Source organism: Dendrobates tinctorius, unplaced genomic scaffold, assembly GCF_039654945.1.
Source record: "Dendrobates tinctorius isolate UK_male_01 unplaced genomic scaffold, ASM3965494v1 ptg000158l, whole genome shotgun sequence".
NCBI classification, from domain to species: domain Eukaryota; kingdom Metazoa; phylum Chordata; class Amphibia; order Anura; family Dendrobatidae; genus Dendrobates; species Dendrobates tinctorius.
In genome coordinates, this window is record NW_027361825.1 from 41,834,496 (window position 1) to 41,857,973 (window position 23,478).

The 23,478-nt window shown below is 42.5% G+C and overlaps 1 protein-coding gene across 5 annotated transcripts in view; it reads left to right on the forward strand.

Annotated features, from left to right (window-relative positions):
• The window catches only part of LOC141052138 (galectin-4-like), a 51,059-nt gene that overhangs the window by 21,851 nt on the left and 5,730 nt on the right, over positions 1–23,478 (forward strand). For all 5 annotated transcript variants that reach the window (XM_073549370.1, XM_073549369.1, XM_073549371.1 and 2 more), the window contains 8 exons: positions 1,559–1,647; positions 2,930–3,125; positions 9,369–9,485; positions 11,355–11,396; positions 16,985–17,026; positions 17,442–17,483; positions 17,582–17,614; positions 22,126–22,214. In XM_073549370.1, coding sequence (XP_073405471.1) covers positions 1,559–1,647; positions 2,930–3,125; positions 9,369–9,485; positions 11,355–11,396; positions 16,985–17,026; positions 17,442–17,483; positions 17,582–17,614; positions 22,126–22,214 — 650 coding nt within the window. The remainder of the gene's footprint in view (positions 1–1,558; positions 1,648–2,929; positions 3,126–9,368; positions 9,486–11,354; positions 11,397–16,984; positions 17,027–17,441; positions 17,484–17,581; positions 17,615–22,125; positions 22,215–23,478) is intronic.

Genomic DNA, 23,478 nt, shown 5'->3' on the forward strand with positions numbered 1-23,478 from the left:
ATTTGTGTTGCCATATTATGAGACCTAACATTTTTTTTTTTTACTTTTCTGTAAACGGAGCTAAGTGAGAGCTTGTTTTTGAGGGTCGATTTGTGGATGTTTTCATCATTACATGTGACTTTTTTTAAAATTGATTTCTGTTCGAATTTTTTCAAGATGATAGTTGACCAATTTGACATTTTTATTTTATTGGCTTTTATCATGATGGCTAAGTAACATAATATGTATATGGTTCTAATTTTTTACAAATAGGTTATTACCAATGATGGATTTTTTTTTTTTTATTTAAAGGGAATCTGTCAGTAAGATTATTCCTCCTAATTCGTCTATATGGGCATGCAGGTCATAGAAAGTAGAATAAAATACTTTGACAGCTGCAATCCGATGTCTTATACATATCTCACAACTCCTATTTTATTAAGAATATCAGGAGAGCAGACAGTCAGTCATTACATGTCTCTCACACTGGTAACAACTCCTCCTTCCCTTTACAATAATCTCCGGAGGCAGATTCTCAGGGAGATCTATGTCCGACCCAAAGATCTTAACAGCTCATTTACATAATAAAAAAATGTAGATTTCTCTGAAATGATATCAGTTCACAGATATGAAGGTATCATCTTATTTATAACTTACATGCCCAGATAGACGGCTTAGGAGGATGAATCCTACTGATAGATGCCCTGTAACAATTAGAATAAATATTTTTTTTATTTTTGTTTTCTTTATGCTAAGTTCAGGCTAAGTTACTTTGAGCCATATGCACAATGTACCACACATGGACCAATGTTAGCCTCAGGTCCAGTAGAAGCAGGAAGACATCCCACAACCACAATGGAAAGGACTATAAAAATATAATTATTAGTAAGTATTTAAATATCAAAAGGGAAAAAATAAAGATTAAACACACCAGTCCTACGAGTTTCGAACACTAAGGCTCTTCATCAAAACGGAAAGAATAAAAACAAACACACTAGGCCTACGCATTTCAAGCACAATGACTCTTAATTATCATATGCTATCTGGATGTGAGCCAATCATGTTCTCAATTTGTAGACATAACTGGTCCGCAAAGTTCACTTCTCATTTTAACGCAAGGAAAGATGGGGAAGTGACAAACTTTTCAAAAATAGGGGCCTGGCAAATTATTAAATTAAATAATAAAAAAAACTATGCACCTCCTGTACCAAGTGCTGTACTTCTGTACTGCTGCCGATGTCCCCTGCTGGCCTCCTGGTTTCCTTTTTCAGTGAGTGTTGCACATTAATTTCAGCGGTCACGTTATGTTTGAGTTGTAAGAAATGGTCTCCTGGCTCTATCTTCTGGCTTAGATTGGCTGCAACGATTACTTGTTGCTCCTCATGGTAGGGAAAACCATGAACGTATTTCTTTTATTTCTAGCCCCATCAAGGGCACTTTTTTAGAAAGTTTTTTTTTTTTTTTATTAATAGTGGACAGGTGTCATCATTGCTGAGAGATGTAACGGTTACATAGAATTCTAAGTTTGACAAATTGTGAACCATAAAATCAATGGTTTAATTATGGGGTATATTTGCAGAGTGTCCCCTTCCAGAGTGCAATCCTCGGAGGGATTACGGAAGGGAAGAGAGTGACAATCCAAGGACAAGCCCACAGCCATGCAAAACGGTGAGTTATATGGGGAACCATAAAGGAAAGAGGTCACTTATGAACTATAGACCTTTCCCAACCAACATCCTAAAAGAAGACACGCTTAGGATATGGTCTTACAGTGGTGTAGCGTTGGTAGCCAGCGCACTGGGCAGGGAAAGTTGAGTTAGCCCTAACTCGGTAATAATGCCCACTGAATTTACCCATAAAATATACACCCCCTCAGTGCAGATTAAAACATACAAACCTTCAAAGTGCCTCCATGTAAAGTAAAGATGCTCCTCCTAATAATGCAAACTTTGTGCAGTACCCTGCAAAAAAAAAAATTTATTCTATCCTAATGAGTCCTTTTCTCCTCTGCACACAAAGCGGGCGATGCAGTGACATAATTGTGTCGTCTACATTACAATACTTACAACTTATAGGCTGTGGGTTTACAGTAGCCAACAATTTGGAGAATGGTGGTGAAAGGAGCATATGGCCATAAAAGCGTACATAGCTGAGTTTAACTTTACTGTTATCATGTGCACCCAACCAAAAATTTCGGGCATGTGTCCAGTGACGGACTAGGGTGACAAGGGCCCACCAGTAACCAGCTCCAAGGCCCAACTTTTCAATTACATGCAAATGTCACATTATTCGCAATCACAAATTTATATAACAATGAACGGGGTAGATTAATAATTAAATAAGATGCTGCCTCTGTCTGTACATACCGTAGTTATTCAAGTATTGTGTGACAAGTACTGCTCATATATGAGGGTGGTGGCCCACTCTTGCACAGCAACCCATCGGAGGTTTCTCCTGTCCTCCTGTGGGCCAGTCCAAGTCTGCATGTGCTGTACCCAAAGTACTGCTCATATAAGAGGGTGGTGGCCCACTCTTGCACAGCAGCCCACCGGAGGATTCTCATGTCCTCCTGTGGGCCAGTCCAAGCCTGCATGTGCTGTACCCAGAATCTTTGACGCAAGTGACTGCACTACTTGGAGGTGATAAATAAAAAAAATAGGACCTTTTGCACCCCTAAAAATTTGGCGCCCAGGGCAACTACCCCTGTAGCACCAATTCCACACTTCTCTTTACAAATGGTGACATATACAGCATACTTTGCCATGCTTCATTTCAAATCTGCAGTGCTGATTGATTTATGGTGGCAATAGGGGATGTTTCCAATAACACATATATGCGAAAGGTGAACCTGCGCTGTTTATGTGTGCAATATCTCGTCTGATCTGTAAAGCCTTGAGTTCCTCCAGTCCTATCACGTGTGGCTCACATCTCTCTCAATGTGCATTTCTAGGTTTGCGATCAACTTCATTAACTACAACAATGACATTGCATTTCACTTTAACCCCCGATTTGATGAGGGAAACGTCATCGTATGCAACACAATGCAGAGCAAGAGCTGGGGCTCCGAAGAGAGAAAGTCCCATATGCCTTTCCACCGCAATGGCTATTTTGACATAGCGATCCTGGTGATGGGACACGCGTTTCAGGTGGGTACGTCAAGTGTCTTCTGGGTGCACACTTGCGAAAAAGGAGTGGAACAATGTATTGGTGAAAAAAGAACTCTCTACTGGAAAACATAGCAGTAGCGTAGACCCCTCTCCTGTGCTAGACTCAGAAAAATATATAAAAGTTTACATGACCAGTGACCACCCTTTTCTCGAACCAAAAATATTATCATGTTTAAAAATTAGCATATTTGAAATCCGTAAAAGTACGATTTATTAAAATCTAAAATTAATACATAAGGTAAACTGTAAAAAAAGCAACAAAATTCTATTTTTTTTGCTTACCGCTCCCCCTACAAAATACATTTTAATCAATCTATATTGTATGCTCCCCAAAATGGTGCCAATAAAAGCTGAAGCTCGGCACATAAAAAAACAAGCCTATGATATTCTAGACGAATGCCTACAACATAATTAGAATCATATAGACAGAATGTGTAAATATTTATTTACGCCGCTATTTTAATTAATATTAAAAGTTAAGTTTTAGGGCTTGTTAGTGAGGCTCTTTTTTTTTTAGGGGGGTTTGCCCAATTTGTATGGATAATATTCCTACAGCTGCATAGACAGAAAAGTAGAAAAGTCACAGGTTTCACAAAATGCCGATGGGATCCAGTGTTTTTTATTACAAAGTTCAGAATTTTTTAGAATTACTAAAGTTTTGGAATTGCCGTAATAGTACTGACCTTAATCATTTTACCAGGTCATTTTCACTATACAATGAGCTCTCTAAAAAAAGACAAATCAATGATGCAGTAGCGTTTTTTTTTTTTAAATAACAGTGTAAAATAAAAAGATGGCTGGGTTCTTAAAGGGTTGACTAATAAACCAGCTTGGTGTATATAATCGTGGGAGATAACTCATGAGACTTTGCACAAGTTAATATCTAATTTTATTAGACTGGTGTAATTACCCATTTAAAAGGAGGCGCCATTATATTTCCAGCAGCGTCAAATATCATAAAGCTATCAAAAGATACAACAGAATGTGTAAAGGTCCCTTAAGCCACCGCCACAACCAATGACAAGGAAGCTGAACATTCGGATAATCTTTCATTCCTGATGGTTGCTCTGTGTAATCATTCAAATGTCATAATAGCAAACAAGGGTTAATAATTGATAACAGCACATTGCCATCATTGGCCCTATTATAAAATGAGTTTGTGCACCTTTGGACATTTTAAATTTTTTAAAATTTTCCTTCAATTTGGTTTCATTAAAAATATTGAACCTTTTGACCATTATACGCTTTTTTTTTTTTTTTTTTTTCTCTGCATGTTCAGCTTTTATGTAGTCTGTGGCCATAAATCAGCTCTAAAGAGTTCAGAAAAAGAAAGATTTAAGTGTTACAAACTCCCTTATCAGAATGAGCTCACTGATGGGTTCTCGGATACCTCGTTCTGCAGCCAGCAATAATCAGTGCTGTATATTGGCTATAGAAGACAAGTGTCACAAATCATTTTTTGATTCGTGGCAGGTCTGGTTCCGCTATAATTTAAATGTAGCTTTTCCTTTTTGGGCAAGGGTTGATGTCAGTTTCCTTGCTGGCAGCTGCTTTGTTGCTAGTCAGTTGAGGTGGGTGTTGACAACTCCCACCATCCTTTAAATAGTCAACCGACGCATCAGCTGACCGTTGGTAATAGAGTAATCTATGATGACCGGCCTGGAGAAAGGAGCTCTGTCAGTGGTGAATCTGCTTTTTCCGTGAGTTTGGGTTCCTGGTGCTGTATCCTCAGCTGTTTGGAGCTTTGCAGCAGAGGCAGTAGCTAAGTACAGTTTGCCTAGTCCCTACTTGTCACCTCACTATTCCCTGGCTAATGTTGTCATGCCCGTCATGCTGCTTGCGCTGCATGATCCCCACTGTCATGCTTGTCATGCCGCATTGTTCCCAGTGCCGAGTCCCTGCAGGTGCCTCGAGGGTCCCTCTCGTGTGTGCACGCACACCTAAGAGTTATGCCTGTCCTGTCTGTTATGCGGCATGACCCCTGGAGCAGTGTGCATGCGCACCACACAGTCATGCCTGTCATGTCTGTTATGCTGCATGACTCCTGGAGCAGTGTGCACGCGCACCTCATCCCATGGCTGCCTGCCGTTGCTGGCGCACACTCGTGCTTTACCACATGGCTATACGCTATGGCTTGTGCGCACATGTGCTTCATCTCTTGGCTGTGCGTCATCGCTAGTGTGCACGCGTACCTGACCCTGGCTGCATGCCGTTGCTGTGCGCATGTGTGCCTTACTTTGCGGTTGCTCGCTGGTGCGCACGCGCATCTCCTGGGCTGGATCCTCCGGCCGGACGCCTGTGCTCGACACCCAAGTGCGCACTCATCTCCATGCTGCCTCCAACGATTCCTCTCTATGGTCCTGGAGTACCGAATCCAGCAATCCTCTCTATGGTCCTGGAGGACTGGACCATGTGATCCTCTCTATGGTTCTGGAGGACCCGACCATGTGTTTCTCTCAATGGTCCTGGAGGACCTTTTAATCCAGCAATCCTCTCTATGGTCTGGAGGACCGAATCCAGTGATCCTCTGTGGTCCTGGAGGACCCGACCATGTGATCCTCTCTATGGTCCAGGAGATCCCAATCCAGCTATCCTCTCTATGATCCTGGAGGACTTGAACCGGAAGTCCTTCCCATGGTCCTGACCCGGAAGTCCAGGTGCTCCTGCCCTATATTAGACCACCAATTCCTATGGTCGGAGCCTGATTATCATGTTTGCTTCATGGTCCCTGCTCAGTCGCTCCCTGTATTCAGTGCACCTGTACCCTGCCCTGTTGTGCTTCTCTGCACACGCTCTGTGCTTGTATTCTGTCTAGTGTCCTGTGCCATGTCTTGTGTTGTCTTTTGTGCCATGTTTCATCTTTGCTATTCTTAGCCTTGTAGTACTTTCAATGTGCTTTGTATGAACCCGGCTCTGGGTTCTAGCATACGTTCCGCTTCTTTCTCTTGTACTCGGCTCTGTGCTTCAGCCTACGTTCCGCTTTTTCTGGCTTTGTAGCTTGTCTGTGCTCCTAGCTTGCTTTCTTCACCATGCCATCTTGCAGGCATCTTAGTTCTGTACCTTTTGCCTAGCCCTGCCTTGTGGCTGTGTGCCTCTTGCACACGCCTGGTCGTGCCCGCCTGTCTGTGCCTCAGCCGTGCCGCTTTAGTTGTGCCCGCCTGTCTGTGCCTCAGCCGTGCTCGCCGGCCAGTGCTCTAGCGGTGTCCGCCTGTCTGTGCCTCAGCCGTGCCGCCTCAGTCATGCCCGCCTGTCTGTGCCTCAGCCGGTACCGCTTGCTGGTGCCCCAGTCGTGTTTTCCGTGGTCCCTTGCACGCACGTTGTTTCTCACAATGTGTGTTTTTGTGCTTCTTTAGCACATGTCTTTTGCTATATTTGCTCTGCCCTGAACCTGGTCTCTGTCTTGTGCTGAGTACTATGTCCTTAGTTTCTATCCGGCTCTGGGCTCTAGCATACGCTCCGCTTCTTTCTCTTGTACCCGGCTCTGTTCTACTGCCTACTTTCCGCTGTCTTGCACCCTGCCCCTGGCGTGCCCCTCTGCACGCGCAGGACTATGCCTAGTACCCTGCCCCTGGCGTGCCCCTTTGCACGCGCAGGACTATGTCTAGTACCTTGAACCTTGGGTGTCCCCTATACACGCACCATGCCTAATACCTTGAACCCTGGCATGTCCCCTAAACAAGCACCATGCCTAGTATCTTGATCCTGGTGTTTCCCTAAACACGCACCATGCCTAGTATCTTGATCCTGGTGTTTCCCTAAACACGTACCATGCCTGGAACCTCAGACCTTAGCGTGCCCATTGGCACGTTATCACCTCTGTGTCTTCGTGATTACGTTTTGCACCTTATGGAACCCTGTGACCACGCTTTGCACATCCTAGAACCCTGTCATGCACCTGGCGTGGCCTGTACACAACCTTGTCATGTACCTGGCGTGCCCTCTGCACACAGCCGTCTCAGCCGTGTCTTTTGTGAGCCGGCCATCTGGTCTCAGCAGTTTTGGTGGCTCACTCCCTTGGGCTTGCCCCTGACACTCCCTGTAAAGGGGGTGGTCCTCACTAGGCCAGCTCGCCCTAGGTGAGTGGGTGCCACGACCCAGAGGGTCCACTCCAAGAGTTACGTCACGTCTCGCCACGAGACGTCACAACCCCTAACAAGTGTACTGCTTGGCAAGGGGGGGGGAGGACCTACATAGGGCATTAGGAGAGCTTAGGGATAGGCTCAGGTTGGAGTCAGGAGGTGTCCCATCCATTGCTTCCTACTGTTAGGAACTTCCTCTCCCTATTTCATCCCATTGTTGTTATATGTTGTGTTGTCCGCTGGACCGACCCATGTCGGTCGTGACAACAAGCTGTGCAACATTTTTAACAAGTTTTAACCCAAAATGCATGCATTTAGGTAGAAAAAAGGACAAAACAAGACTGCTCACGTACATCCTCTGCACTTTTGGTCACGCGGAGTGTGCCTCTGAAGCCAGGAAGTGTACACCTAGCTTCAGATGTTGGTTTTTCTACTGATGAGGGGCAAACACCCAGAAACACTGTCTGCAAATTAAGATTTTAGTTTGCCTTTTATCTCAAGTCATATTGCAAGGCTTGTTAAAAGGTCAATATTGACTTTTAGGATCGATGCTTCCAATGGGTGGCAATAGATCATATTCTGATTTATAGTTTGTGTTTAGTTCTTCTAAAATGCATTGTTATTGCCTTGTGTCTATATAGTGGTGTCCTTTAATATTTCCATAGACTCATGCAACCTTCATCCAGGGACACAGCATGCTGCAACTTTTAGGTGATAGTCACATTCAGTGGAATATGTAAAAGGCCTTCCAAGTGGTTGTTTTAGAGCATGGGTGCATAACCTACCCGGGGTCCATATGTGGCCTGCCATGCCACTTTATGCAGTCCCCAGCCTTCCGTATACAGTATTTCCACGTGGGAGGAAAGAAGAGAAGCGCAGTGCTAAGCAGCAGTGATGGGCAAACACGAATGGAGTACTGTGTGAAAATATCTGGGTTCTCCATACATCAAGAATGGCACCCCAATGTTTCAGATTTGAAGAAACTGCATCTCTTAGACAGTTACAGCCTATACTTTTGATATGCCAGAAACCTCTCAAAAGGTCATACCCCATTAAAGGGGAAGACCACTTTCTCTTATTAGTACAGCTACCCTAACCAGCACTTCAGTCCATACAATGGCTGCTGGTGGAAGAGCATGTGACTAGCCCTGTCCATCAGTCTCCTCCAATAGAAAAGCAACTCACAAGGGAAAGCTGTTTTTCTGTTGGAGGAGAATGATTGACAGGTCTGGTCACATGCTCCACCACCAGTAGCCATTGTATGGTCAGAAATTCTAGTCAGTGTGTGAGGAAATTTGCTCTAACAAGAGAAAGTGGGCAACTCCTTTAAATTTTACTGCGACCCTTAGAAGTCATTCAATATGACCATGTGGTCCACGGACCAGAAAAGGTTGTTCATCCCTGCTTTACAGACACAGGGGATCCAATCTTGAGTGGCAGTGCGGTAACCTCATGTTGTGTAAGGCAGAGGAGTGTCCTGGTTGTCAATAATGTGCCTCACGCTGGCCCAGCTTTCTGTCATGAAAAGCCACCTCCCCTCCCCAATTAAACACACACAAGATTCCACAATATATAAAAAGAAAAGGGATATAACAGTGGGAGAGACACACAACTCAGTTCTTACTACCTCACAGGAGCTAGCTCCTCAAACTCTCATGTGACTCCTTCAGCTGCAGTCATTGGCTGACTGCCCAGGGAAGTTTGATAAAGCTCTTTCCAGAAGTTACTGCATACCAAGCAGAGCTAGGTCATATGAATAAGCCTATGTGGGGAACATTAATCTTTTTTGTGTTGCCAGTCACCAGGTTTCACAATGTGTTACAACATACAGTTTACACAGAAATCATACTATTTGCATGGAACACACTATACATCCGGCATCCCATGGAGGTGGCCACTTTGTGGGATACCGCAGCAGCATTCCTTATTTTAAAAGCTGAGGAGAAATTGGGCAGTAATCTTAAATCCACAGACCCTGCAATGGGTGCAGGCAATTAAGGCATTGAGAATCAACCCAACAGTCTCAGAACAGTGCCACCTTGTCTAAAGAAATGTATAATCTAAAGAAAAGTAACGTTGCATGTTATCTCAGAACTTTTAATAATATTAATAATAATAAGAATCATCTTCTTTCTCTATTTAGGTCACTGTAAATGGACAGTACCTACTGGAATATCGGCATCGTCTCTCTTATCAATCCATCCAGTCCCTTCAAATAACTGGAGACCTCAATATTAGCTGTGTCACCTTCTCTCCATCTGTAAGTACCAAATGTTAGCTAGAAGAAAGAATAGTCTCCCATGTAGACTCATCATCTGCATATTATTACAGCTAATTCAGGGAACCTGTCAGGAGACTCATGCTGCCTGAACCACGGGCAGAGGAAACCATAGTCAGGCTCCTTCAATGCAGGCACCTATGTTTTACTCAGAAACGTTGTGACATTATGTTAAAACGTAGTTGAAGTAGGAGTCAGAAAAAGGGAGAATGGACATCTGGGCAGGTCCCCATTATTGTTTCCCTATATAGCTCAGGCAGCTTGAACAGCAGTCAGTCAGTGCTAGAGTAGTGGTTACAGTCGCTACTCACTGTGTTCTGAGCAGTGACTGAGGCCGCACCACTATGACTGAAAGCCAGAGGCTGCCGGGAGAAATAAAGTTAATTTCCTCCCAGTAGCTGGGCTTTCAGTATACGTATTTGGAATGCTGTTAATCTACAGAATAACCCTATATTGGCAGGTAAATAGCATTTTGGGATGTGACAAGTTCCCTTTAATCGTTAGCATGAAATCTTCTCAGCCACTGTCAGACCTTACACTGGTGCAGTGGGCCCTGAGTTCCCCTGTCACGTGTAGCTGGATACACAGCCTCCAGCAGGGCGAATATCGATAATTACATGTGTACCTGGATACACCGCCTCCAGCAGGGCGAATTTACAGCGTAAAGGGGAACACCGGGGAAACAGTGTCAGTGGTGGGCCCTGCAATAGGGAACAGGGACGTGGAGTCCTCCTGCACTCCCCTGAGGCAGTGTCCCTAAACTCCTACCGATCCCTATACAGGTTCCTCACCTGTCACCGAGATGGATACCTCAATCCCTAGCTCGCCCTGCACCTATCCCTTACTAGTGCATTGGACGGTGCAGAAACTAATCCCACCACGGCACTAATACACACACCCAAGGAAAAATATAACAAACAGGGAAAACACCACTTAGCTTTGCTCTGTTGCTATTGCTCCCAGCAACAGAGTACAACACCCGAATTCAGCTTCCACCTGAAGCTACTACACCAGAGCTCTGACTGAGCTGCAAGGAATTCCTTTCTATAGCTCCTTCCTTCACCAAACTTGGTTGGAAATGACCAATATCACCAGCAGTGAATGAGACCACCTGCTACTCCTTTATAGGAAGGAGCCAGGTTCATCACCTGCTTGGTAATTACTTGTAATAACGCTAGCGGCCACCGGGGGCAAAACTAGAACTATAGAAACCACAGTGTAATGACACTAACGGCCACCAGGGGCAAAACTAACTTTAATCCAACAGCTTAAAGGAAAAAAAAGGTTATTTGTGCAAAATCTGTCACAATCCAAACTGGATCATGACATCCCCCTTGTGTGGACAATGCCGTCCTCAAAGTGTGCAGACAGTTCCCAAATGATAAAGGCGTTGTTGTCATTGATTGGCCTAAATGTTCTCCAGATCTGATTCCAATTGAGAACCTTTGTTACATTGAGTATCGGTACATAGGATACCAACAGGTAGACCATCAAGGAGCTCACTGATGCCTTGATCCCAGTCTGAGAGGAGAACCCCCACGATACAACCAGTCATCTCACCACTGTCATGCTCACTTGTGGTGGTTGAGAGTGCATACTGGTACATTGGAGCCATACACAATACTGCGCCACATTATTATTTTGAGGGACATTTACCGTATCTACATATTAGATATAATTAGATACATATGTTTGGATAACTTTCAAGAGAAAGTCTTTTATTGTGTTATTTTTATGCGTACATAGGGAACTTGTGTTTTGAGAAAATTACTGAGTTTTCTCATTTCTAGAAGCTCTTTATCTATCATACCACACAATCTGAGCCTGAGCTATGTTCATGTTTCTTTTTAGGTTCAGATGTCACCGGCTCCGCCGCCGTACACTCCAGGCTATGTGAGTACTCACTTGGTTGTCTCCCAATTTTGTCACATGGGATATAACTAGTAAATAGCTGAATGCAGTTTTTAAGAATTTTCAGAATATTCACTAAGCATTACAATAACAGGCCATCTTAAAGTTGCTCTTTTAAAGGAAAGAGCTATTAATATTACTTGTTAACCCCTTTCTGCTATATGACGTACTATCCCATCCATGTGCCCTGGGACTTAATTCCCAAGGTTGGGATAGTACGTCATAGCCGATCAGCTGCGCTCATGGGGGGAGCGCCGCTGATCGCGGCTGGGTGTCAGCTGATTATCACAGCTGACCCAGGGCACTATGTGCCAGGTGGGGTCACGGACCACTCGCGGCACATTAGCCCCTGGCACACTGTGATCAAGCATGATCGCAGTGTACCGGGGGCATAGGGAGGAATCGCGCAGGGAGGGGGCTCCCTGCGTGCTTCCCTGAGACCCTCGGAACAACGCGATGTGCTTGCGTTGTTCCGAGGGCCTCCCCCCTGCAGGCTCCCAGATCCAAGAAGCCTCCTGCAGTGCCTGTCAGATCGCTGATCACATGTAAAAATAATTTTTTTAAAAATCCTAAATAAATAAATAAAAAAAAAAAAAATATTTCCTGATAAATTATTTTTTTTTGTAAATAAAAAAACAAAAATACACATTTAGTATCGCTGCATCCGTAATGACCCACCCTAGAACCCCTTAAAAAAAAAAAAAAAAAAAAAAGGCAAAAAGCAATGCTTTATCATTCCGCTGAACAAAAAGTGCAATAACAAGCGATCAAAAAGACAGATATAAATAAACATGGTACCGTTGAAAACGTCATCTTGTCCCACAAAAAACAAGCTGCCATACAGCATCATCAGCAAAAAAATAAAAGTTATATCTCTCAGAATAAAGCGATGCAAAAATAATTATTTTTTTATATAAAATTGTTTTTATTGTATAAAAGCACCAAAACATAAAAATATGATATAAATGAGGTATCTCTGTAATCGCACTGACCCGAAGAATAAAATTGCTTTATCAATTTTACCACACGCGGAACGGTGTAAATGCCCCCCCCAAAAGAAATTCATGAATTGATGGTTTTTGTTCATTCTGCGTCCCAAAAATCGGAATAAAAAGCGATCAAAAACTGTCATGTGCCCGAAAATGGTATCAATAAAAACGTCAACTTGTCCCGCAACAAATAAGACCTCACATGACTCTGTGGGTCAAAATATGGAAAAATTATAGCTCTCAAAATGTGGTGATGCAAAACTGTTTTTTGCAATAAAAAGAGTCTTTTAGCTCGTGACAGCTGCCAAACATAAAAACCCGCTATAAATAGTAAATGAAACACCCCCTTAGTTTAGGGAAAAATAATAAAATTAAAAAAAATGTATTAATTTCCATTTTCTGGCTAGGGATAGGGGTGTGTTGGGGTTAGGGTTGGAGTTAGAATTGGGGGGTTTCCACTGATTAGGCACATCAGGGGCTCTCCAAACGTGACATGGTGTCTGATCTCAATTCCAGCCAATTCTGCGTTGAAAAAGTCAAACGGTGCTCCTTCCCTTACAAGCTCTGCCATGCGCCCAAACAGTGGTTTACCCCCCACATATGGGGTATCAGCCTACTTATGACAAATTGTACACCAACTTTTGGGGTCCAATTTCTCCTGTTACCCTTGGGGAAAATAAAAAATTGGGGGCAAAAAGATCATTTTTGTGGAAAAAAAATATGATTTTTTAATTTTTATGACCCTACGTTATAAACTTCTGTGAAGCACTTGGGGGTTCAAAGTGCTCACCACACATCTAGATAAGTTCATTGGGGGGGTCTAGTTTCCAAAATGGGGTCAATTGTGGGAGTTTTCCACTGTTTAGGCACATCAGGGGCATTCCAAACGTGACATGACACCCGCAGACCATTCCATCATAGTCTGCTTTCCAAAACGTCACTACTTCCCTTCCGAGCCCTGACGTGAGCCCATACAGTAGTTTTCTCCCACATATGGGGTATCAGCGTACTGAGGACAAATTGGACAACAACTTTTGGGGTCCAATTTCTTCTGTTACCCTTGGGAAAATAAAAAAAATTGGGGAATAATTCATGTTTGTGGAAAAAATATAATTTTTTTATTTTCACGCCCGGGTGTTATAAACTCTGTGAAGCACTTGGGGGTTCAAAGTGCTCATCACACATCTAGATATTTTCCTTGGGGGGGGGGTCTAGTTTCCAAAATGGGGTCACTTGAGGGGGGTTTCCCCTGTTCAGGCACATCAGGGGCTCTCCAAACACAACAATGGCGCCCGATGTCAATTCCAGCCAGTTTTGCGTCAAACGGCGCTCCTTCCCTTCTGAGCTCTGCCATGCGTCCAAACAGTGATAAAACTCCACATATGGGGTATCAGCCTACTCTGGACAATGTGCACAATAACTTTTGGGGTCCTGTTTCCCTTGGGATATTATATATTGGGGTAAAAAGATCATTTTTGTGGAAAATATATGATTTTTTAACTGTACAGCTGTACATTATAAATTTCTGTGAAGCACTTGCGGGTTCAAAGTTCTCACCACACATCTAGATAAGTTCCTTGGGGGATCTAGTTTCCAAAATGGGGTCAATTGTGGGGGGTTTCCACTGTTTAGGCACATCAGGGGCTCTCCAAACGCAACATGGTGTCCGATCTCAATTTCAGCCAATTTTGCGTTGAAAAAGTCAAACGGCATTCCTTCCCTTCTGTGCCGAAACAGTGGTTCCCCCCCACATATCAGGTATCAGTGTACTCAGGACAAATTGGACAATAACTTTTATGGTTCAATTTCTTCTGTTACCCTTGGTAAAATAAAAAAAAATTGGACCTGAATTAATTTTTTTGGGGAAAAAAAGTTAAATGTTCATTTTTTTTTTTAAACATTCAAAAAATTCGTATGACGCACCTGAAGGGTTAATAAACTTATTGAATGTGGTTTTGAGCACCTTGAGGGGTGCAGTTTTTAGAATGGTATCACTTTTGGTTATTTTCTATCATATAGACCCCTCAAAGTGACTTCAAATGTGATGTGGTCCCTAAAAAAAAAAATGGTGTAAAAATGAGAAATCGCTGGTCAACTTTATAACTTCCTAACAAAAAAAAGTTTTGGTTCCATAATTGTGCTGATGTAAAGTAAACATGTGGGAAATGTTACTTATTAAGTATTTTGTGTGCATTTAAGGGCATGAAAATGCAAAGTTGGAAAATTGCGGAATTTTCACCAAATTTCCGTTTTTTCACAAATAAACGCAAGTTATCTGAAAGAAATTTTACCACTAACATGAAGTACAGTATGTCACGAGAAAAACAATGTCAGAATCACCAGGATCCATGGAAGCTTTCCAGAGTTATTACCTCATAAAGGGACTGTGGTCAGAATTGTAAAAATTGGCCCGGTCATTAACTTGCAAACCAGCCTTGGGGCTTAAGGGGTTAAGAATTTTAGTCCCATCATGCTTCAGGATGGATGTAATCTATCTTGCCTAAGGGCTCGTTCAGATAAGCTGGGTCAATGTGCTGTCCAATTGCAAAACTGATAGCATATGGACAGTATACAGACCAGTCCAAGTCAATGTGTTAGTTTACATGAATGTTTTTGAGCGCAAATTGATGGTTGCATCATGCACTACTTTGATGTCACGTGCCAGTGTAGGAATCGCAGGAAAGCGGGATGCAGTGACGAGCAGGAGGGTTTATTACAGGGGATACTCCATGCACGGCGAGTGTAAGAAGTATAAAGGATAAGGCTCAGTATTATAACAGAAGGGGAATAAATATTCATATAACGGGTAAACTTATCAGTCTGATGTTTCCGGATGGTGAAGGCTTGGAATACCACGGTGGTGCCGCAAGTGACGTGTGAAGTCTCTGGCCTGGTCCTGTAAGAAAGTGAGGCACTGTCTCCTGACGGCAGTGACATATCCTGGCTCTCCTAGGCGTAGCCTCGCGGTCATGGGCCGATGCACATGTTGTGTAGTGGACGGTGGCGCCGCCGTGGAATGACTGGGGCCGGGACTATTCTACCTGGCTCTGTGTGGTCCACCCGGTCAGAACTAAGTCGCGTGCCAGCAACAGTCAGTGGAACAGCACGGGACATTTTCTCTGTATCAGAGGTGAGCGGGCACGCAGTCACAAGTTGCTCACAGTCAATCTGCGTGTTGGCTGGTAATCTGCAGTACGGTATTTTACTCTGGCGTTTCTCTGTGGAGAGAGAATCAACCTTCTCCTGCTGCGCACAATGTTTTCCCGCCAAAAGCCCTGCAGTGGCGCGCACCGTCCCTTTTAAGTCTGACCCGCCTCCTACAGTCGAGTGCAAAGATCTGACCCTCAATACACACCCACACTATGAAATGGTATATGAAGGGAAGGGAGACAAACCAAAAGGGGGATAAGGAAAAGAAAGACACCAGACAAACTTCCAAACAGATGACTCCTAAACCAATTCTCTTTCCACCACTCACAGCTCCAAACCAATTCTAAGATATATCAAGCTGTCACTGGCAACTACCCACGCTAAGAAGTGAATACTTATACCAGAGGGGAGTGGAGAAAATCAGAACAGCTGAGATAATTCAGGACAGAAAGCTTTAGGAGACAAGCAGGAGTGTTTAACCCTTGCCACAACAAAACCAAGGAAGTCTACACAGCTAACTGGAAAGCAAAGCAGATCCAACCAGTGCAGACATGTGTGTAGCCAAATGCTGCGATCTTTTGACCCTTGAAATAGAGGAGACAACTCTTGTGTTGCGGTACCCCAGTGGCATTTGATCTGTATTTTGGATCAAACTTGGCCATTATAAATTAAAGGGGTTGTCCAAGCTTGGGGTACAAATCTTCAGTCATTCCATGTGACTGCAGACTTGTGAATCCTCACAATTCTCTGTGAGCCAATTTCCTTAGTGGACACATTACAACAAGACGTGTCCAGCTTTGCTCAATTCGTATGTATTGAGCGAGGCCGTGCACGTTTAGTTGGCAAGTAACCACATGTATGCAATCATGTGCTTCAGGTCATGTTCCCGCCCACTACTGGTGCATAGCAACTCGATCACATATGGGTTACTATCTTTTTTTTTTTTTTTTTTTTCAGATCCATTGCCATGATTGATATGGCAAACTGTATTTGACCCATTACTATATTTTAAATTATTGATATATAAATCATATCTCAAACAAAAGTAAGGGTCCTAAGGGGTAATGTATCTCCTTGTGGATAGTGACATTGCCTTGTCTGGCATGCCAGTGTGAGGAGGCTTAAATGCAATGCTCCTCTGGGAAATTAAGCATGTACGTAAGTTGCCTCTTCAGAGAGGAGGAGGACTAGAACTCTAGGGCCACTTATTGGAAGTATCAATGTTTAATCCTTTAACAAGCCTTGCCACATGACTTTTTTTAATACTGTCCCTTGTGAGCATAAATACAACCCTAGACAGATAATTTTTATAAATACCCTTTATTATTGGGGCTTTTATTATTTTAAATGACTAACCTGACAATAGAAAATCTATGATATGCATATATAGCTAATAAATAACATGTTCACACATTCATTGTTTTGTTTTAGGCTCAAAATTCACTTGTACCTCCAATCTATGGTGCACAAATGGTGAGTGCACAACATTATATTAAGAAAAATTGTACAAAATTGAACGTTGTAGTAGAAGTTATACTGAAGTCCATTACTATTTGCTATCTACGTTATGGAACCCTAATGGAACTTGTTATGGAACCCTATAGGTGCTAGCTACAAGTCTTTCTTAGGTTTTGTTCACATTAGCTTTATTTATAACGTAAGCCACGACACTGTGCCGGATTCATCCTATGTAAGGTGCAAAATGTGCCAAACGGACCTCCACCGTAGAGGTATGGTAGAAACTATTTGTTATAATTATGTGTTATGACCTCATCAAATCTAAAAATTTTTTAGAAAACTGAAAGTTATCACCCCTCAATAAATATAATAGTCTGTGGGGATAGCAGTGTGAATGTGCATAAACTGTAATATACGTTTATTGCTTTAGATACCAAGTATGGCTGCACCCCCTGTCTTTGGGGCAAACAAGGTGAGCATATATACCTATATTCTGAATGTGTATCTGTCTGTATACTACTAGTGTATCTTTATGATGCGATTTATATATATTCTATTATATGTTTTCAGCCACAGAGAGCGCCCATGACTGTGTATAACCCGGTAGGATTTTAACTTAATTTACTATACCTGTGGGTCTTGTTCTTCCTCATCCTTTTCCTCCTCCTCTTCCTGTTCCTCTTCTTCCTGCTCCTCTTCCTCTTCTTCTTTCATGCAAAACAAGGTATACAGTACATAAGTATTTAGTAAAACAAAACAAGGTACAGAACAAGTATAACTAAATATGGCAAAGTGACAGACAGCTACAGAGCCCATGAGGGCTTGCAATCTAAAAAGAAGGGGAAAGGACAGAGTAGGTGATGGTAAGAGCTGCTGATAAGATTTAGGTTATGTTTAAAGGCATCAAAGGTCAGAGAGAGTCTGATCAGTTGGGGCAAGGAGTTCTAGAGTAAGGGTAAAACATGGAAGAAATTTAAAATGTGGTTGATTGAAGAGATTACGAAAGCTAAACATCTTGAGAAGACCAGCATTTACGTGTGGGGAATGTGGTAGATCGGCTCCTGATCTGGCACAACCCAATAAGTTTGCTAAGTTGGCAGATGAGGGGAGTGTTAGTGCAGGAGTAGCACTGCTGCAGCAAGGCATGTCCTCTGAAAGCTGGAGGAGTGTCTGCTCCAGTAAGGGGGGAAATAGGAGAGCAGGGCAGGCCAGACAGGTGCTGGTAGTGGGGGACTCAATTATTAGGGGAACAGATAGGGCAATCTGTCACAAAGACAGTGATCGTCGGACGGTGTGCTGCCTACCTGGAGCTTGAGTCCGACACATGGCTGATCGGGTTGACAGATTACTGGGAGGGGCTGGTGAGCAACTAGCGGTCATGGTGCACATTGGCACAAATGACAAAGTTAGAGGTAGGTGGAAGGTCCTTTAAGATGATTTCAGGGAATTAGGTTGCAAGCTTAAAGCAAGGACCTTCAAGGTGGTATTTTTGGAAATACTTCCTGTACTTCGTACCAAGCCAGAGAGGCAACGGGAGATTAGGGAGGTTAATAAGTGGCTTAAGAATTGGTGTAGGATGGAGGGGTTTGGGTTACTGGAGAACTGGGCCGACTTCTCGGTTGGCTACAGGTTCTACGCTAGGGACGGGTTGCACCTCAATGGGTTAGAGGAGTGTTTAAACTAGGGACGGGGGGAGGGTATTCCGTTTATAGGAGGGGAAGACAGTGCAGATAGAGACCTGGGCACAAATAATGAAATTGGGGGTGGCATGGGGGGTGGGATTAGAACAGTTATTAATTTAAGAAAGAATAGAGGTACAGAGAGATACATAAAGTGCATGTATACTAATGCCAGAAGCCTCACCAACAAAATGGAGGAATTGGAGTTAATGTTGTTGGAACATAATTATGACATGGTGGGGATATCTGAGATATGGCTGGATGAGAGCCATGACTGGGTGGTTAATTTACAGGGCTATAGTCTGTTCAGAAATGACCGAACAAATAAGCGAGGGGGAGGAGTGTGTTTATATGTAAAATCATCCTTAAAACACATACTGCATGATAATATATGAATCTAATGAAAATGTAGAGTCCCTGTGGGTGGAGATAAGGGGAGGGGGAAATTAATCAATTACTGATGGGGGTTTGTTATTAGTCTCCAAAAATAATGGAAGCAACGGAAAATATATTCATAAAGCAAATAGATGAAGCAGCGACTCAAGGAGAAGTCATTATTATGGGGGACTTCAACTACCCTGAAATACATTGGGGAACCGAAACCTGCAGTTCCAGCAAAGGTAATAGGTTTTTGACAACTATGAGAGACAATTGCCTTTCACAACTGGTTCAGGACCCAACAAGAGGAGGGGGCACTGCTAGACCTAATATTAACCAACAGGCCAGACCGCATATCAAATGTAAGGGTTGGGGGTCACTTGGGTAATAGTGATCACAAATTAATAAGTTTTCATGTATCCTTTAATAAGATGTGTAGTAGAGGGGTTACAAGGACTCTAAACTTCAGGAAGGCAAATTTCCAACGGATGAGAGATGATCTTGGTGCAATTAACTGGGACGATATCCTGAGACATAAAAATACACAAAGAAAATGGGAGACGTTTATTAGCATTCTGAATAGGACCTGTGCACAATATATACCGTATGGGAATAAACATGCTAGAAATAGGAGGAAACCACTATGGCTAAATAGAGCTGTAAGGGGTGCAATAAGAGATAAAAATAAAGCATTTAGAGAATTAAAGCAAGTAGGTAGTGATGAGGCATTAACTAAATACAGAAGATTAAATAAATTCTGTAAAAAGCAAATCAAGACAGCAAAGATTGAGACAGAGAGACTCATTGCCAGAGAAAGTAAAAATAATCCCAAAATATTCTTTAGCTACATAAATAGTAAGAAACTAAAAAAATGATAGTGTTGGTCCCCTTAAAAATAATCTGGGTGAAATGGTGGATGAGGATGAGGAAAAAGCCAATATGCTAAATGACTTTTTTTCAACAGTATTTACACAAGAAAACCCCATGACGGACAACATGATCAGTTATAACAAAAATTCTCCATTAAATGTCACCTGCTTAACCCAGCAGGAAGTACGTCGGCGTCTAAAAATCACTAAAATTGACAAATCCCCGGGCCCGGATGGGATACACCCCCGAGTACTGCAGGAATTAAGTACAGTCATAGATAGACAATTATTTTTAATCTTTAAAGATTCCATAATAACAGGGTCTGTACCACAGGACTGGCGTATAGCAAATGTGGTGCCAATATTCAAAAAGGGGACAAAAACCGAACTTGGAAATTATAGGCCAGTGAGCTTGACCTCTACGGTGGGTAAAATCCAGGAGGGTTTTCTAAGAGATGCTATACTGGAATATCTGAAGAAGACTAACCTCATGACCCAATATCAACATGGGTTTACAAGGGACCGTTCCTGTCAGACTAATCTGATAAGCTTTTATGAAGAGGTAAGTTTCGGACTGGACCAAGGGAATGCAGTGGACGTGGTATACATGAACTTTTCAAAAGCTTTTGATACGGTGCCACACAAAAGATTGATACATAAAATGAGAACAATGGGGATAGGGGAAAATATGTGTAAGTGGGTTAAGAGCTGGCTCAGGGATAGGAAACAAAGGGTGGTTATTGATGGAGCACACTCGGACTGGGTCACGGTTAGCAGTGGGGTACCACAGGGGTCAGTTTTGGGTCCGCTTCTTTTTAACGTATTTATTAATGACCTTGTAAGGGCATAGAGAGTAGAATTTCAATATTTGCAGATGACACTAAACTCTGCAGGGTAATCAATTCAGAGGAGGACAATTTTATATTACAGGAGGATTTATGTAAACTAGAAGCTTGGGCTGATAAATGGCAAATGAGCTTTAATGGGGATAAATGTAAGGTCATGCACTTGGGTAGAACGAACAAGATGTATAATTATGTGCTTAATTGTAAAACACTGGGCAAAACTGTCACTGAAAAAGACTTGGGTGTATGGGTGGACGACAAACTCACATTTAGTGGCCAGTGTCAGGCAGCTGCTGCAAAGGCAAATAAAATAATGGGATGCACTAAAAGAGGCATGGATGCTCATGAGGAGAACATAATTTTACCTCTATATAAGTCACTAGTGTGACCACACTTAGAATACAGTGTACAGTTCTGGTCTCCAGTGTATAAGAAAGGCACAGCTGAACTGGAGCGGGTGCAGAGAAGAGCGACCAAGGTTATTAGGGAACTAGGGGGTCTGCAATACCAAGACAGGTTATTACACTTGGGGTTATTTAGCTTGGAATATTGAAGGCTTAGAGGTGATCTTATTACAATGTATAAATATATGCGGGGACAATACAAAGACCTTTCTAATGATCTTTTCACTGTTAGACCTGTGACTGGCACAAGGGGGCATCCTCTACGTCTGGAGGAAGGAAGGTTTAATCATAATCAGAGACGCGGATTCTTTAGTGTAAGAGCAGTGAGACTATGGAGCTCTCTGCCATATGATGTTGTAATGAGTGATTCCCTACTAAAATTTAAGAAGGGACTGGATGCCTTTCTTGAAAAGTATAATATTACAGGGTATATACACTAGCTTCCTTAATATTGTGTTGATCCAGGGAGCTAGTCTGATTGCGGTATGTGGAGTCGGGAAGAAATTTTTTTCCCCAATGTGAAGCTTACTGTTTGCCACATGGGTTTTTTTTTGCCTTCCTCTGGATCAACATGTTAGGACAGGATATGGGTTGAACTAGATGGACTTAAAGTCTTCCTTCAACCTTGATAACTATGCAAATATGTAACAAGTACGTGAAAAAAACTGGCGTCTGAATTAATTGATGAATTTGGTGCCAAATCAGCCTGCACAAAAATAAAGGCAAGATAAATAAAATGGCAATTAATGAATATTTGTCCGAGTATTTAGCAAAAGGTAAAAAACTAAAATGATTATAAGGACAAAGCCTTCAGAAAGCAGAGCTGTACAAAGTAAACTGCATTTATGAAGTTTCACTTAGAGATATCATACAGAAATGACCAGTCTATACCAGGACTTTTCTTTCCTGTTCTCACATTAAATACTATTTTCTCCCCAGGTCATGCCCTTCCAGGCTGCTTTCCAGAACAATTTTGGTAAACACGGAAAAGTTATTATAACGGGAAATATCTCGTTTGGAGCAGACAGGCGAGTTTCTTCATAGATCACTAATTACCGTAGATCCTTCGGATATTTAAGGAGTACATGTAAGATGTAGGCTGTAAGTTTCAGTTTTTGTGGCCATCAGAATTTTTAAGAATAATTAACCTTTTTTTTTTTCATAATTTTGTTCAGCATGGTTATAAAACGTTTCAAATCACTTTATTGTCTTCATACCTGCAAAAAAATTGCATGCAACTTGCTTCCAAACCCTATTTTTCTCCCATCTAGTTGCCTGTTCCCAACTTCATTAATATCAGAATGTACTCATTTGGAGCATAACAAAAACAGCAGCACAGTCTTCAGTCAATGGTGCAGTCCCTCCAAGGGCTATAACCAAGAAAGTCCTCTTGAAATAAAAAAAAAATGGAGGCAGCACTCAAGTAGTTCAAATGAAAAAAACAAGACAAAAAACAATTTTGTGGAGTTTTAGTAATCCGTCTAGATGCAATGTCTCTGCTTCCCAACTGAAGCCTTTATTAAGAACCATTTGGAGTACAGATGTACTTGAGGAAGTAGGGCTTACCATTGCCATGTCTGCCCATGTGACGGACAATATTGGTCTGGCAGTAAAAGAGTGTTATGGCCGCTACATATACGGCATTCTGATTAGCTGATCTGCCCTATTGAGGGCAGAGTAAAGTACTGCAGTGCGCAGGCGCCGGACCTCTCTGATCTTTCCCGGCACCTGCGCACTGCAGTACTCTGCTCTGCCCTCAATAGGGCAGGTATAGTACGCCTGAGCAGGAGCTGCAGCAGAAGTAAGGAGGAGGACGTTATCGCTAGAAGATGGGAGGCACCGGACCGCAACACCCACCGGACCGGACCCCCAGGTGAGTGTAATCTAACTCGTTTTTCTTATTTTTCAGGTTACATCGGGGCCTTATCTACAGCATTACAGAATGCTGTAGATAAGCCCCTAATGGCGGTGGCCGCATCTCATATCGGAAACATGAGGTGACAGATTCCCTTTAAAGCTTTCTTTATAACCTTTTGATTGGACTGCGCATAGTTTGGAGCAGACTGCATCAGGATCCACTTCAAAAAAGCATCTAGAACTTTTTTTATTCTACCAGTCATTTTTCAGAACTTCCTAAAGGAAAAAGAAAAATGTTCAAAAAACTTCTCATATGAACAGCAATATTTATGCATTTAAAGACATGCATAGGAAGTTTTCCAAATATTTTTGAAGCACTTTTTGGGGGAATTTTGAATAGAATCAGCTCAAGAAAACTTAAAAAATTGAGGGTGA